Below are 16,212 nucleotides of genomic sequence, written 5' to 3'. Positions count from 1 at the left end.
AATATTTATTTCCTGACCTTAGAAAATGTAGATACCACGCTGCCGCATAACGAGTTCACTTCCAAGCTGCATCTCTCAAATCTTGATCTCGAGCGAATCCAAGGCTAGGCCTAAATATTTGCGACGCCGAAAACGCACAATTTTCTACCGAAGAGCCGTGAGAATAAAGGAGAGCATCGCGAACCCCATCGAAAGCATAATAGCGTAAAATGCACCGTGTATATAAACAATGTCTATTAAACTACGTGATGTAAACACATGCGAATTTTGTCCAAATACGAAATGCCAACGAAGGTTAACCTACGAGTAGGGAGAAAAAAAAAATAACAACACTTTCGGCGTTGTGTACGGTGCGCCGTAGAAGTTTTGTCCACTTCTTTAAAAAAATCGTACTGGTCACGGGCTTTTGTGCTTCGAGCTATAGCATTTTTGAAAAACTCTACTGATTTCCTCAATGTTGGCCAAAAATATTTTTCAGTTTTTTAAAATATACATTAAATACTAAAGACAACTTCTTTTTATGTTTATCTTTTTTTATATTTCGATTTTTCATTATTTTTTCTTTTCTGATGCAACCAATCTTTTCGGCTTTGGTTTGAGGTCACTTGAAGGATTGAAGAATTTCTTGAACAAGATTTCCTCGCGAGAAATTTATAGGGAGCGCACTTTATCCGGCGAGAGAGAGAAAAGGAGCATGAACTGTTTTGTGCAGTAGAGGCCTTTCCTCGCACCTCCGGTTTTTAGCAATTTCTTCAGCTTGTTTGAAATTAAGAAATGGGGAACCTGACAGCCAAATCGACCGTAGCTGCCGCTGCTGCACCTCCGCCTCCAGCTGCTCCCGTGAGTCCGACGCCTATGGATCAAAATTTGGAGGCCAAGGATCCACAACTCGATCTTAATCCCGGCACCGTCGAGGATCTGCATAAAAAATGCAAAGGTATCTTTCCGGTCATGTTGTTGTTTGCATAATGAAGAATCTTGCCACTACTACTGGAGCCTTTGAGATAGGGAAATAGGCATTAGTACGTGGTTTTTGATATGGCAATCGCCTAAGTTTCGACAAATTTCCTCATACTATTCGGCTCTTCCGCTCGCAATAGTAGGGGGCTACTAAATATCTAGAGCGAAAGAGCCAAATAGTATGAAGAAAATTTGTCTACAGGATGATCCAATGAGTGATTTGTAGCTGAAGATGTCTGCCTCTGTTCCATTTGTAACTAATTGTCTGCTTCCGCTACATTTATAGCTGAAGTTATTTGCTTCGCCTTCATTCACAGCTGAAGTTATTTGCTTCGCCTTCATTCACAGCTGAAGTTATTTGCTTCGCCTTCAATCACAGCTGAAGATATGTCTCCAGTTCATTTGCGGCATAAGCTGTCTACTTCCACTCTATTCACAGCTGAAGATATCTGCCTCCGCTCCATTTGTAGCTAAGGACGTCTGCCTTGGCTCAGGCATGGATCTTGAGGGGATGATCACTCTTCCCAAGAGCAGAATAATATGAATTCTTGTTTGTCCCATAAAATACGGGACGATCCAACAAATCTACATAACAGCTCGCTCCCTCCTGCACATTATTCTGGATCCAGCCTGCCTGATTCAGTCAACCCTCATTCATGGGGGAAGGACACACCTGCATAAAGGACAAAAGGTCTGGTTTCATGTGTGCCCCTTATTAGCCCTGTTTACATGTGCAATATTATGGTAGCATTGGGAGTGTTGACACTTGCATGATCATTTTTGTATTTTTCCTATAATCCTTTGCGCGGTGAATTGAATCGACTGACCCACGTGACCTCTGACGCCATAAAGGGGGGAATTAGAGTGCCGGCCCACGTAAGTGGGTTTTGGTGAAAATCCTTAAAGCAGGTTTAAAATGAATTTTTTCATATTTCCCATGTAAACGAGGTTATTGAGAGCTTTTACTGTATTAACGGTCAACCCCAACAATTACCCAGCGAAACAATGGAACAGCTTGGAACAATCAGTAACATTTAAAAATTTACCAAAGAGGCTGGTGTTGGGAACATTTCATTGTTTTGGCTTAGTCAAAAACTTGGTAAAACAAAAAAAGGTACATTATATATTGGAAATTATACAAATTATTTTGCCCATTTTTCCTTGAAAAAATAAATGCTTACCTCATGTGAAATTTGGTTGGAGATTTTTTTTCAAGCACTGCACATTGCACCGCTACAAAAATATGACTCGGACACTTTTTGATCCAATTTCCGAATTGAATGATTTTATCACTTTTGGGTTGTGATTCTCAAACTTTTTACTTGCGGGTTCCTGGCCCTTTGATCATATACAGTACCTGCAATTGAAAAGACCTACAATGGTATAAATCTAAAATCATTACACTTAACTCCTAGTTCAAAAAATAGATGGCAGCACTGTAACAGGGTTGGACAAATCCCAGGTCGCCATTGCAACTTAAAAAAATTGGTATTAACCCCTAAATTTTTTTTAATAATTAACCGATCGGGCATAAGGAGTTCCGGGCATGTTGAATAAATAAATATTCTATGTATTTAAAACTAAAACCCGGACCCTTTTTTTAATAATGAACAGATCGGGACGAATAAGTAATAAATGCAACAAAATAATAAAATGGTATGATACAACCTGTGAGCAGTAGATAATCCAAATGACGCAGGCTACAGAAGGAATAATAATCTAAGAGACGCACTCGAAATGGAAAAACAGCTGTTTAGAATTTTTGAAAAAACGCGGTGAACAAAAGAAAAATCCTGTTTGGGGAAGCTAGCACCGCCTAGTATCACAAAGCGGAACTGGAAAGATGAAAAAAATACAGCACTCCCGAGTCCCGTTATGACGGTCTTGGGGACTTATCATGTGAGGAAAAAGTTGCCAAAGTCGTGGTGGACCATACTGCATCTGTTCCTGGTTTAGTAGTAGTCCCTGCAGTTCACGTACATGCACGTGGAGCTGCTCAATAATTCACAAATATATATTTAGTGCATCCCTGCCTCCCATACACCCTTGAATTCTGCATATTGATGGCTTATTATGAAAACCTTGCACATCAATTTTTTTTCAAAATAACTTTTTTCGAGAGTTTAAAATTGAGAACCTTGTATCTCACCTATTACAGCTGTTTTAAAAAAACAATTAGCGCTGATCTGCTTCCTATGAAGGATAAAAAAGAACCATTGTGTGTGTGTGCAGTTCAATGCCTATAATAAGCCTTTTTCTTTTCCTTTTTCCTTCTTCCTATTGGGAATTTATAATATATTAGGTTTTTTCATGCATTCATATGTTAAACTTAGGGCCGTAATGGTGCTCTTCTTTTGACGACAGGTACAGGCAGTGCTCATGATTAAAAAAGGTTGAAGACTTCTGGTATGGAGGGATAAAAATAAATTTGCTCTCCCTAATCATAGTGCCTGAGATGTTTTTTTCTTATACTATTTTTTTTTTGTATTTCATTTCAGACGTGTTTCCAACTGTATTTGAAGGCGCTAAGATGATGGTAAACAAGCCATTAAGTAATCATTTCCAGATCAGCCATACACTGAACATGAGCTCAGTATCACCATCAGGTTATCGGTTTGGAGCAACATATGTCGGAACGCAACATTTAGGTCCCATGGAAGTATGTATTTTAGTAGCGAATTTGTGAAATCTCATCATGGTCATTTTATCATTTTTCTATATATATATATATTTATTTATTTATTTATTTATTTATGTCAGTTAGTTGTATCGTAAATAGGACATATGAATTTTACCGATTAAAACTGTCAGAACCTCAAAAATTTGAAATATGATGCAGAAACAAATTTTCTAATGCAAGTCATATGCTGAAAAACATTTTCTAGAAAATTGAAAAAACTCTTCTTTGCTATCCCAAACTTACTTAAAAATTTCGTCTTAACAGATAAAAAAACTGCTTATAAAAGTTTTCAAAACTCTTCATAACAATGCATGAAAAAGAAAAGCCGGTGGAAAAACCTTTGTACCCCTTGCGATCCAGAAGTTTTCGGTACTTTGTAGATACAGTTTATACATTTATAGCACCTCTCCTGCAATGGGGAAGGCCCCTGAATGCTAGTTATTACATTTTTTGTATAGCTTATGAGTTTTTCCAAGAAGCCAAATACTCATGGGGGAGGGGGAGACTTCCTGTGATTAGAAGGGGTTGTCGTAACATTGAAGTTCTGGTTTTCCCTGATGTTGATTCCATCCTGACATATAACCTGAATGAATGCCAGGACTCTGCCACCAGATTTATCCCACTGTTGAGATCTCTTCCAGCCCAGCTTTGTGGCAGAGTTTAGAACAAAGTGTGAAAGTGTGTGTACCTAACAGTCCGAGTGCATATCTAGTGTTGTTTGGGAACCAAAGGTTAACTTTCATTCAAACCAAACACAACTCCGGTCTATCGCCATGGGCAACTTACTATTGATTGAGTTGTGTCGGAAGTGTGTGTGTGTCCCCTAACAGTCTGGATGTGCGTATCATCAGGAAAATCTTGCTGGATTTTTGTCTTCAGTGTATTGTTAGCCACTTTGACAAGTTAATGGTCTTAATCTGAAAAAATATGTGTAAAAAGCAGTGTTTTCAATCTCATTTGGTTGTAAATATTCATTCTATTTTTCATGCATTGTTATGAAGTGCAGGTTTCAAACAGTTCAGGAGAATGCAATAGATACTGTGGTATTCACTGTATTGTCCAAATCCTTGCTTTAATTCATACTTTAAAATACTGCAATGCTTGATAGCATAATTGGATTGGATTTTTTTATTTTTCTCCAGTTATTGAAATGTGTTGTGAAAACTTTACAATTTTATGCATTAAAAAAATTATATTTAAATTGGTTTTCAGTAATTTAGTTTTTTTTATCCATTTTTTTTATTTGGTTTGTTATTTTTGTCTTATTTCAGGCTTATCCAATCCTTTTGGGAGATGTCGACCCCAGTGGAAATTTAAATGCTAATATTATACACCAAGTGAAAAATACCAGATTCAAATTGGCAGCACAGGTATGCAATGTTTTAATGTTAATGCTGTTTCTTCTGTCTAAATATGCTTTTAAATTTTATTCAACACTAATATTTCCTTGGAGCCATGTACTTGTGTGCACTGAAACTTTTTGCTTTAGGGTGGAGGAAGATTATCATATATGAACACTTGCAAAAGTAAATGCAAATAAAAAAAGGTTGAAAGACGACACATGGGTCCCACAATAAACGAGGACCTGTGCCTCTCGTGAATTTATGTGGTGAACAGCATGATTTTTAACTCAACAAGGTAGTTGCCCTTGTTATGTGTAATAGATTTTCTATGCTCTTAAATATAGATTAAATAGGAATATAGGAAAAACAGGTGCTGATTCCCCCCCCCCCCCCACTTTCTAAGGAGAACTTCTTTCCCAGATGCAATCACTTGACGAAGCATATTTGGCAGAGAAAAAAATCATGATAACACTGTGTTTAGTGATTTTGGTGGTCTTTTCTTTTGACCCAGTTGGGTTATGTGTGACCTTTTATATGTCAGAGGAATATTTGTCTCTTCTAGTCTGCACCAGTTCAAAAAATCATTTTTGGCGCAGTCGGTATCGGTTTTTTGCCAGCTGTTGGCATGTCTGATGATTGTCACCACTGCATCTGTCTCATTATTTTCCATGAGGGGGTGGATATTGTGAAATAATGGTGACAGTCTAAAAATAACATAGGTCTTTGTTGGCTGAGAGCCGACAAACACATGGGGGCGATGTATCTCTTCATTCTTACAAAAGTATAAAGTTCGATCCCATTTTGAAGGGATTTGAACATGAAACAAATATTTTCATGTCTTATGGCATGACACTGCCCAAGTGAGTGGCTGTGTGAGTGATCGAGTGACGGTATCAGTTTTCGAGTAATCTAGGTAATAACTGTATGAGTGGACAAGTTAGTGTGCTTGATTATTTATGTGGTAATTTACTCGCTCATACAGTCACACGCCCACTTATATGGTAACTCATACAGTCAGGGCAGATGGAATGTACTGGTGACAAAACATACCAGGGGCAAAATGTCTGAGGCCAAATTTCCAGATCCCGACAAATTTCCAGGTTGTCCAAAAATAGGTATTATAATTTTCTATGGCTGATTATTAAATTAGAGTCTGAGAATAGCAAAAAAATTTTCTAAAATTATTTCAGTGTGTCGATCAACATGCAAAGAGGCCACTGAATTCTGTAAAAAATAATATTTCGAGTCATTACTCTTCCCCCCCCCCTTGAATAAAGAAATATATCACCACCGTATAATGAACCTCATACATCAATTTTTTCTTTCAAAAATGACTTTTTGACAGTTTTAGATTGAGAATGTCATATCTCATCCATTACAGCGTTTGGAGGGGAAAAAATCTGCAATGATCTGCTCTTTATAGAGGTAAAAAATGAACCCTTTCTTTGTGTGTGTGTTATTCAATGGGACATCCCATCTTTTTCCCCTTTTTTTTTGCTCTTTCTGTAAAGTGTGGAATTCTTGATGTGCAAGGTTTTCATTAAAAGGTGACAATATGTCTCTTAAGAAATTTATCTGGCATTGTTTTCAATTTCTCAAAGCTTGGTTTTCATACCACACAGGATAAAAATGGTTCTGCTTAGCTGAAAAAAAAAAAAACGGAAATTGCTTAAAGGTCTCTTTGATAAAAGAATTACTTTAAATTTTCTTTAATCCTCTTGTATGTTTTTAATGAATATGCTTTATACAAATGATGTAAATTTCCTGGTATGAGTGGATTTCATTATTTGAAGTGGATTCATCTTGCAGTGCTCCCGCATGATGGAGCTGTGTCTCACTAGGATATAATCATTTCATTTCTCCTAGTGGCAACGGCACAAAAATCATGAACCAAAGCCATCTGGCTCTAGGTATTTTTATGTTTAGGTTATGCCACTCACCAATGCACATGTCTCTGTCATTCCCACGCACATACTGTATTTTTCTCTTTCAGTATTTGTTTCTATGATGTAAATATATATGTTATAAATAAATAATTGTATATAAACGAAACAGAATAAAGAATTCGCCAAAATATTTTATGCTTTATATTCCAGGTGCAGGATTCCCGTTATGTAGCGTCGCAACTCACTGCAGACCACAAAGGCAAGGACTATACGGCATCATTAACTCTTGGAAATATTGATGTACTCAATGGATCTGGAGTAGCAGTTGCACATTACTTACAGAATGTTGTTCCCAGTTTAGCGCTTGGAGCAGAGTTAGCTTTCCAATATGGACCTCAGGTGCCTGGTGGGGAAATTGCAATGTTGTCCCTTGCGGGACGCTACTCATGTAAGTCTATCACTGTTTTGTGGATAAATTGTATTAAAACACTCATGTTCAGAAAGTATGCGCAAAACCTTCAATTTCAGCTTCTGCTGTGTTAAAATTTATATTTGTATGCAGTTAACTTCAGTTCTTGGTGAATTTATTTTAATTGCTTTTATACCCCAAAGCAGATTATGTCAAAAACTGACATACGTCGCAGAATGATGTTTCTGTGCAGAACAATCTCTGGGAAAATTTAAAGAAAAGTGTAGAAAACATTATTACATACTGGATTTTTCACTTCAGAACAATGCAAAACATTCTGCTTCAGGGGTTTTATACATGTGCAGTCAAATTTCAATTATTCGAATGTACATGGCAGCTAAGAAAAAGCTCTCCAAGTTCACAATGAATGCTTTTGTATCTTGATCAATCATTATAATCTTGCCAATTTTAAGTCATAGTGACAGATTCACATCATGGAGACCCGGGTTTGAGCCCCACCACTGTCACAGTGGTGGTCAGCTGAAATTAATTTTCTGTGATTCTCCCAACTTCGAGGCACAAATGCAAGCCAATCTCCCCGTTAAAAAGTCTCGCCACAGAGAGCAACAGGCCTACAAATGGTACAGATACTCAATCTTCACTCACTTCACTTCTGAAATACAGATGGTGGCACTGAAAAATCAAACACAACGCTAGATACGCACTCAGACTGTTAGGTACACACACACTTACACTTCCGGCACAACTCACTAAGTAGTAAATTGCCCGTACCATATACCTGATTTGTACTCTGTGTGAAAGAAAGCTAATAAAAAGCTTAGATTAATCAGGTACTCCAGATGAACACTTCTTTAAACAGCATTGACGAGAGATCTCACCTCCTTAAAAACCTTATTTTAGCATCGGTAAGCCCAGATATTTTGTAAAGTCGATTTCTCAACAGAACGCTTTTCCTTATAACCCAGGCCATGACAAATATCAGGCACCAGGTCGTCATGGACACTAAAAAAATTGATATTCGTGCCTAATTTTTTTCATGTATGATAACTTAATCGAAGTCTGAGGACAGCAGAAAAATATCGGAAATTATGTCAGCCTGTCTGCTAGTATGAAAAAGGGACCTTAAGTCCTGGACAAGTTTAAAAATAAAATTGAGTCCCATTATAACAAACTCCAAGGAGACCGGAGAAATCACTTCATAATAACAAAATTTTGTTATAAAGGAATTCTATATTTTTACATTGTTTGCTATGTAAACTTCTGGGGGATTAGAAAAATTTTCTTTAAAACAAGATTTTTGCTATAATGTTATTTGTTAAAATGGAAATCAACTGTATACTATTCTGTACTAATTTTTACAGGCTTTCTATGCCCCTTAAATTACATTCGCTGAAAATTAAAAGTGTACTTCATTTAAAAATGTGTAGCATTTTGAACAAATGTACAAAAATACCTTACACTCGGTGGCTATGGGGAACATCTGAAAACTCTATCTAGAATATACAGAGTGATTCAGAAATGATGGGAAAAACTTTAAGAGGTGATACTACACACCAGTACAAACAATTGTCATCAAAGAATACCTGGTCTAACATGAAACCAGGGTTTAAGCTACGGTCGCATTTTTTGCAAAATGCGAAAGAAAATCGTAGAATGCGCAAAAAGTAGCAACCACTTTCGCAAAAATGCGTACAGGAGGTACGCAACGAGACGTCCAACCATCAAACATGACATTAGAATTGAATCATTTTGCTAAAGCTTTTCCCCCCATTTTCGCTTTTTTGCGAAAGGAATTTTTTATCCAGCTTAAACCCTGCATGAAATGCAAATGTGCTAGCATGTTTCAAAATGGCCGCTCTGTAAAAATTAAAAGTCAAAATTTATTGGGAGAAAAAAAGGACGCCATGCATGCAAATGTAACCTGGGGAAGAAGATAAAACCGTATGCAAATCTGCGTCACAGTGAATAAAAGGTGTGGATGCCAGCCCTGTGAAGTTATTCCAGCGTGCAACTGTTCTAACATACAAGATAATAGTGCACTTTAGTAATACTAAAAAAGCAGGCATGCATTTCATTTATGGAGCTGCAAACATACCTACCACAGAGGCAGCATGAATGTACGGTGGGCATTTTCTCCACAGGCGGTTGCCCAATTTGTATTACTAAAGTGTGTCATTATCCCGTACGTTACTGTTAGAGCAGTTACATGCAGGAATAACTTCACAGGGTTGGCATCCACACCTTTTATTCACTGTGGCGCAAATTTGCATATGGTTTCTTCTTCTCCAGGTTACATTTGTATGGATGGTGTTCCTTTTCTCCCGATAAATTTCAACAGGAATACAATGTAATTTTTATGTTTGCAGAGCGACCATTTTGAAATGTGCTAGCGCATTTGTGTTTCCTGTTAGACCATGCATTCTTTGATGAAAATTGTTTGTTTTTGTGTGTACTACCACCTCTTAAAGTTTTCCTATCTTTTCTGAATCACAGTGTATATTATATGCAATCAGAATTGGATGTTTTTTTAATTTTATGGTTTTAAATGCCATTATTTTGCAAAAATATATATTTTTTGCTGTGAATTTAAAAAAGTCCATACTGTTTTGTTATTATTACTGTAAATGTAATTGCCTTATATTTCCATTTAGCTAATGTTCATACAGTAAGTGGAACTCTTGGACCCGCTGGAGCACATGTTTGTTATTACCGGAAAGCGAACGAAACGATTCAAGTGAGTTTACCATTTACATACACATACAGCAGTGGTTCCCAACCCTTTTTCCTTCCTGCATCCCGAGAGTAATGCGACTTAGCTTCCCACACCCAATTGGATAATATATTTTTTATATTATATAATATATTATATTAAAAATGTATTATATTTTTTAAATTTTGTTTTTTCTATAACTGATTACATTAATTTCTTGCTGATTGATTTAACTGATTACATTAAGTTTTACATTCTGAATTATTTTACTTATTGTTTAATGTCTTTCCAGCTATGGCTAACATTTAATTCTGGCTCCATATTATTTTTTCTGAAAATTAATTCAAAACCGAAACTAAAAAGAAAGTAACTATTTTTTAGCATTTTTTTAGATTTGGGAAAAAAAAAAAGATTCATTTAATAATTCTTCACTTATTGATTCCAACCGCAACAACTATAAATTAATGTTTCTTTGACACTTGGCTGAATTTTTTGACGTGAGTCATGTTTTTATGGCATTGCCAAATCCAAGCATAACGTGTTAATAATTACATGAGGTACTATTGTAAACAAACCACAAAATTAATTAGGTAAATAATGGTATTTTTTCTCAATCGAAATGGGAAAACAAGTACGATAGATCGCTAATAAAAAAAAGAAACTTTTACCATGCAAAATTCCTATAATGCATTTTTCTGAGTAGAAATTAAAATATCGTATGATTCATATTTTATTTAGGAATTGGAAAATTCAATTTTTATCACCATTTTTATTTCCCTGAATAGTCAACATGTAATTTTTTTTCCACCTAGCACTCCCAAAAATGTTTCCCCCACACCTGCGGTTGGGAACCACTGACATACAGTATAACCAAGTATATTTTTTGCTGTAATAATTTGAACCATGCGATATCATTTCAATATAAAAAATAGTATGATCTATTCTCTTGATATATAACAAAACATTGCTTTGTTTAAACGTTTTCAAAGCTTATTATGAATACAGCCCAACAAATTGATCAGTTTTTTTTTTCACCCATATGCGGCATAATTTCACCCATATTAGTATCGATTGGTAGATTATGTTCTTGCATTGGATTAATTATAAACTGAGATACACTAATAAGTTTTACATTCTAACATTTTACATTACATTTATATCTGAAATTTTTAAGTTTTTTATACTCAAGGCACACTTGTTATCATTTGCAGTCTCGTCGCATTTACAACCTAAATTGTTAACAGTAAATTGCATTCAGCTATGTGGCAGGAGTTGGTGTGTTGTGAAGTAGTAGTAAACTAGGTCATTGTATAAGAAATTCAAACTAGTGAGCCAGTTGACGAAAGGGCATCCAACACTATGGCGGGAGTCGCAATGATTGCCAAAAAAAAAAAACAGTAGTTATGCCCATGACTAACAACTTTTTCTCTTTACTAGTGGGCCAAATAGAAAGACCAGTGGGCAAAAAAATATCACTGTAAAATATGTATTAAAAAAAATACTTGCAGTACACCATTTTGGAAATTGTTGATTTAAAAGTATATTCTCAGATTATTCAGTCAAACTTCCATAAAACATCCCATGTAACTATTTTGCAAGTCGAAATGCTATAATTCAAATTTTCTATAACAAAAATTATGTCAAGTGCTCAGAAGGCCAAGAGATCATTCGTGGTCGTTCTTCCATTTATTTTTTCAAATAATTTAATTACAAATACGGTAAGTTCTAATTTTTTCAGTTAATGTTTTCATCAATGAAATTTGTGTTTTATTAATCTAACAATAGGTGGGAGCTGAAGTACAGACAAATCTTAGGCTTGGAGAAAGTGTATGTACTATAGGCTATCAAGTAGACTTACCAAAAGCTAATATTGTTTTCAGGGGTGAGTACATATTTTTGTTACAGAATTATTCTTAATTTACACAATTTAGTTTGTTATATTACAATGCAAGCTGCTTATTGTGATCACATCAGGACTCAAGGTTTCTGATAAACGTAACCAATTAAAATCTTTACCTGAAGCAAATCTGGAATAAGATGACCAAATGGGAGAAATCTGTTTTTGTGTCTTCATATAACTGGTTCCAAAATGTTCAAACATGCACATTTTTTTTCTTTTATGTTATTTTAAAACAGTGTAATTTCCCTTCAAGCTAAACCCCTGCATTTTTTTTTATTCAACCATTGTGAGGAATCAGAATAGAACCTTCTATGTGTATTAATAATTGCTATAAATTTTTGTACGGTATGTTAAGTAGGCCCCCTTAAACTTTTTGAACAATTAACAAAATCAGTCCAAGAATCTGACCAACAAGTACAGGAATTGGATTTGCCTTGAACATTGTGAATGAATTTGGAAATGTTTTTAGACAAGTAATGGGTACACCTACTGACTTCCTAAATAGTCTTGTAGGTTGATAGTATGTTATGGCAGGGGGATGAGTCTGGTTCAACCTTAGCTTTAAAATGTACAAAAATAAATTTGGATGAAAAGAAAAAGTTGATAGCATAAACCAAAATCTTTAACTATACACAACCTTTTTTCTGAAAATGTAGAGCGCATTCGTCAGAGTTTCACAAGTAGTCCACAGAAATTCACTCGCAGTGGATGCAAACATGCTTGCAAAAGTTTGGGACACATTTTACTACCGTATAGACATATGCCATGCATCCCAAGGTGGACATATTGAGCACCTTTAATTTGGTTTGTAAAAAAAAACTTCATGATTAGCCATGTATATAATAGGGTTTTCTTATCCACGTTTGAGTATGATAAGTTTCTGAATCTGAGAAAAATATAGTACAGCAATAAAAGCCTATACTTCAAAGCAATACAGTAAAACCCAATAGCTTTTTTTTACACCCCATAATAATTTTCTTTTTTTACAAAATATTTTGAATGCTTATATTTTTGTTAATTTACATACATTACATACATTAAAAATTATTTCTCTGGTGAAACAAAGAAGTTTTATTATATTTTTTATTATACAGGTACTTGACTATATCTTGTAGGTGTTTAAGAAGAATATACAATGAAATTGCAAATTAACTTTGATCTTTAACTTGGAACTGAGCTGTGAACACCAATGCACTTAGTATTACAACTATACTTGTTTTTTTTCCTTGTCATTTAATTTTTTTTACTCCTTTCCAATGTAGGAATGGTAGATAGCAATTGGACCGTTGGTGCTGTTATGGAGAAGAAACTGTCACCTTTGCCATTTACATTTGCCTTGAGCGGTATGATAAGTCATCCAAAAAATCAAAGCAGATTCGGTGTAGGATTCATCATTAGTTAGGCATGAAGCATGTTATAAGATTAAATCGAATGATTTGAACTGTTGTTTGAAACATCAGTTCTGCTACATAAATCATTACATGAAAAGATCACATTTGCTATAGGACCATGTAGTGGGAAACTGAGCTGTGTTCTCTCAGTTATTGAACATATGTGTAAATTTATATTAAAAATAAAACTATCATGTTGAGATGTTCTAGGTTTTTCTGTGAAAGCATTCTAATGTTTCACATTGCTTTAATTGACAGATATGAGCTTAAATGTAGGTGATGTGAAGTTTGGTGAATCTAATTCAACAAAAAAAAATAAAAATCTTATTGAATTTTTTTAGTTAAATAAGCACAAGCTGATATTCAATTTATTTTAATTATCTTCAGGCAAAATTTTTCCATCCCCCCTCAGATATGGTTACCACTCAAATAGCAAAATAAGAAAACTGGAATTATGTCATTACAGTAAAACCCCTCTTAATGGGCACCCCATCTTTTACGGACAAATTTTTTTGTTCCACCAGTGTCCGCAAAAGGTTTCACTGTACTTTTGAAACTAACCTTTTCAATATACATAAACTTATACTTAACCTGGTAATATTTAGCTTTGGTTTAACAAGCTGAAAAGAATTCAAAACTAATTCTAATGAGGCAATTTATCTCAAACAGGTTTGAAAATTTTACATACTTTCTTTTATCAAAAGACCTGAATCATGAGAAATATTATAGGTTGATTGCAATTATCATATGTGTATTTCATGATAACTGAATATGATCAATTGCTTAGCATATCATCATAATTTAGTGGGGTTACTCATAAACTGTATGCCACTACAGCCAAGAGTGTCTGTATATACAAGCATCTTGGTTATGGTATTGGGGGATGAAATTAAAGCAGTGATTCACAATTACTGTGAGACTGCACATTGAGGTTCTGTCGCAATTTCTTGAGATCAGGCAGGGGTGCTGTGTGTTTTGCCATATACTACATCCATTAAAAGAACCTAACAAAAACTTTAATAAAACCCAGCAGCGCCATACATGACAATAATAATCAAGCTAACATGCAAATGCATTCCACAAATTGTTATATCAATAAATTAATGACACTGTGAATGTAAAAAGTTTGGGACTCCCTGGTTTTTAAACCCTTCCTGCAAAATACACATTACTTCAAATAATTTTATGTGTAATGATAACATACAGTAAAATGTTTCTTGCATCCTAAGATGCATATACAGTAAAACTTGTCTTCAATGGAATCATAAGGGACTGAGATTTTTTTCAGTTAAATAAAATGAATATAATTTATAATCACTAAATACTGTATTTAGGTATAAAGTATCTGTATAAAATTCTGACCCACACTATTTTTCTTTTAAATTAGACATTTACAAGTTTTTTTTAAACTTTTTTGAAAATTTTCAATTATGGTGTCAATATCTGTCATGTCAGATTCAGTGTGCACATTATCGTTTATGTAATCCACAGCATCAGGGCCATAATTAGGAATTTTGTGCAACATAATTTTGCCACCCCTACCACTGAAAAATTCAATGATTTTATAACAGTTTTTTTCTTCCCACCCCTGAATTTTGTCAGGGCAGTTGCTCCCTTTGCCTCTGATTATTTCCGGCCCTGCTCAGCCTTGCAATAACAGAATTTTCACAGCTTGTATATAATTTTGTAAGTCTTGCATATAATTTAGAAATTCAACCCTTACACTGATTTCTCCCATGGAAAAGACTGCTTTTTCGAAAAATTTTGTTACATCTTCACAGAAAGCAACTGCTTTACTACACACGGCTTATCAAACCCACAGTATCAAGTGCAGAAATGGATTTTTGCTAATCTATGGGTGGATGATGTAGAACTCGCATTTGCAAGCATAGATTGCGTAAAAAATTTTGGTGGAGCACCAACATTTTGTATGATCATTTGCTCTATTAGTCACCAAACACTCAGTGTTCGTGTGAAATTTTCCATTAAAGGGTACAATTTTCCTTTCCACGTTAGACAGGTTCCATTTAATATAGGTTTTTTAATGTGTATTTTGGCATTGAAATCATGGGACCACGATTTTTTATGTTCAAGACAGGTTTTATATGTTTTAACAAAAACTTTAACATCTAGCAGTGTCATACACGACAATAATAACCAAGCTGACATTTTTCAAATGCCATTCCGAAAATCTTTATAATATTATCAATAAATTAACGCTGAATGTAAAAAGTTTGGGACTCCCTGGTTTTTAAACCCTTCCTGAGAAATGATCTCTGCAAAATACCCATTACTTTTATAATTTTATGTGTAATGATAACATACTAAAATGTGTCTTGCATCTTAAGGCTGTGATCACACTATAAAAGTGATAAAAATACTTTTATGAAACTTGAAAAATATTACCAATAACATTATTGGTTACATTCTAGAAAATGCAACCGGTGATCTTATTGGTAACATTTTTCAAGTTTTATGAAAGGACTTTTATCAAACTTTTATAATGTAATCCCGGCCTAAGATGAATATATTATATATCTTAAAGGTTGCATTTGTTTCCTATGGTCTTCGTTTGGAAGACAGTTATTTGAAAAAGTATATATTACCATCTTGTTTGCTTATATGTAGCTGATTGTAACTCTTTAAATGCTCCTATTGCAAATAGATGATGAGCTTAGGGGGCTGCTGAATTACTTGTTGGCTTGTGATACTTGGGAAATTTTTCTCTTATAAAAATATATCTTAGACTATTCACAGTTTAAGGAGAAGAATTGAAAATTTTCAGTAAGAATTTTGTGTCTCATTTGAAAAATGAAATTTTAAAATAAACTTATTTAATTTCTTTATCTTGTTTTTAAAGTTTTAAATAGATTTGCTATATGGTCATACAAAACATTTTATAGTATAAAAAA

The 16,212-nt window shown here is 34.6% G+C and overlaps 2 protein-coding genes across 3 annotated transcripts in view; one reads left to right on the top strand and one right to left on the bottom strand.

Annotated features, from left to right (window-relative positions):
* LOC149076058 (ubiquitin carboxyl-terminal hydrolase 25-like) overlaps window positions 1-348 on the bottom strand; it is a 39,152-nt gene extending 38,804 nt beyond the window's left edge. Inside the window, exon 1 of one of the 2 annotated variants that reach the window (XM_089243584.1) lies at window positions 18-348. The gene's annotated coding sequence lies outside the window, so the exon portion shown is untranslated. The remainder of the gene's footprint in view (window positions 1-17) is intronic. The other variant, XM_089243583.1, reaches the window with a different exon arrangement.
* Window positions 349-614: 266 nt separating this feature from the next.
* On the top strand, window positions 615-13,500 carry LOC149076057 (mitochondrial import receptor subunit TOM40 homolog 1-like). The gene is made up of 7 exons (XM_089243581.1): window positions 615-937; window positions 3,459-3,619; window positions 4,912-5,010; window positions 7,080-7,317; window positions 9,951-10,033; window positions 11,795-11,891; window positions 13,172-13,500. Exons 1-7 carry the CDS (start codon window positions 775-777, stop codon window positions 13,309-13,311), a joined length of 981 nt encoding a protein of 326 aa, XP_089099707.1. The 5' UTR covers window positions 615-774; the 3' UTR covers window positions 13,312-13,500.
* Window positions 13,501-16,212: the final 2,712 nt, after the last annotated feature.

Source organism: Pholcus phalangioides, unplaced genomic scaffold (genome assembly GCF_987345545.1).
Source record: "Pholcus phalangioides strain wild (caught in Gottingen) unplaced genomic scaffold, Ppha-v1.0 ptg000015l_1, whole genome shotgun sequence".
Classification (NCBI taxonomy): domain Eukaryota; kingdom Metazoa; phylum Arthropoda; class Arachnida; order Araneae; family Pholcidae; genus Pholcus; species Pholcus phalangioides.
Note: the sequence above shows the minus strand (reverse complement) of the source record. Positions and strands in the feature narration are given on the sequence as shown.

What these genes read in the sequence shown, in the direction of transcription:
- LOC149076057 (XM_089243581.1), top strand. Translation starts at nt 775, where the DNA reads ATGGGGAACCTGACAGCCAAATCGACCGTAGCTGCCGCTGCTGCACCT. An exon ending in GATTCAAATTGGCAGCACAG is followed by an intron (nt 5,011 to 7,079) that starts GTATGCAATGTT and finishes TTTATATTCCAG; the next exon opens with GTGCAGGATTCCCGTTATGT. An exon ending in AAGCGAACGAAACGATTCAA is followed by an intron (nt 10,034 to 11,794) that starts GTGAGTTTACCA and finishes ATCTAACAATAG; the next exon opens with GTGGGAGCTGAAGTACAGAC.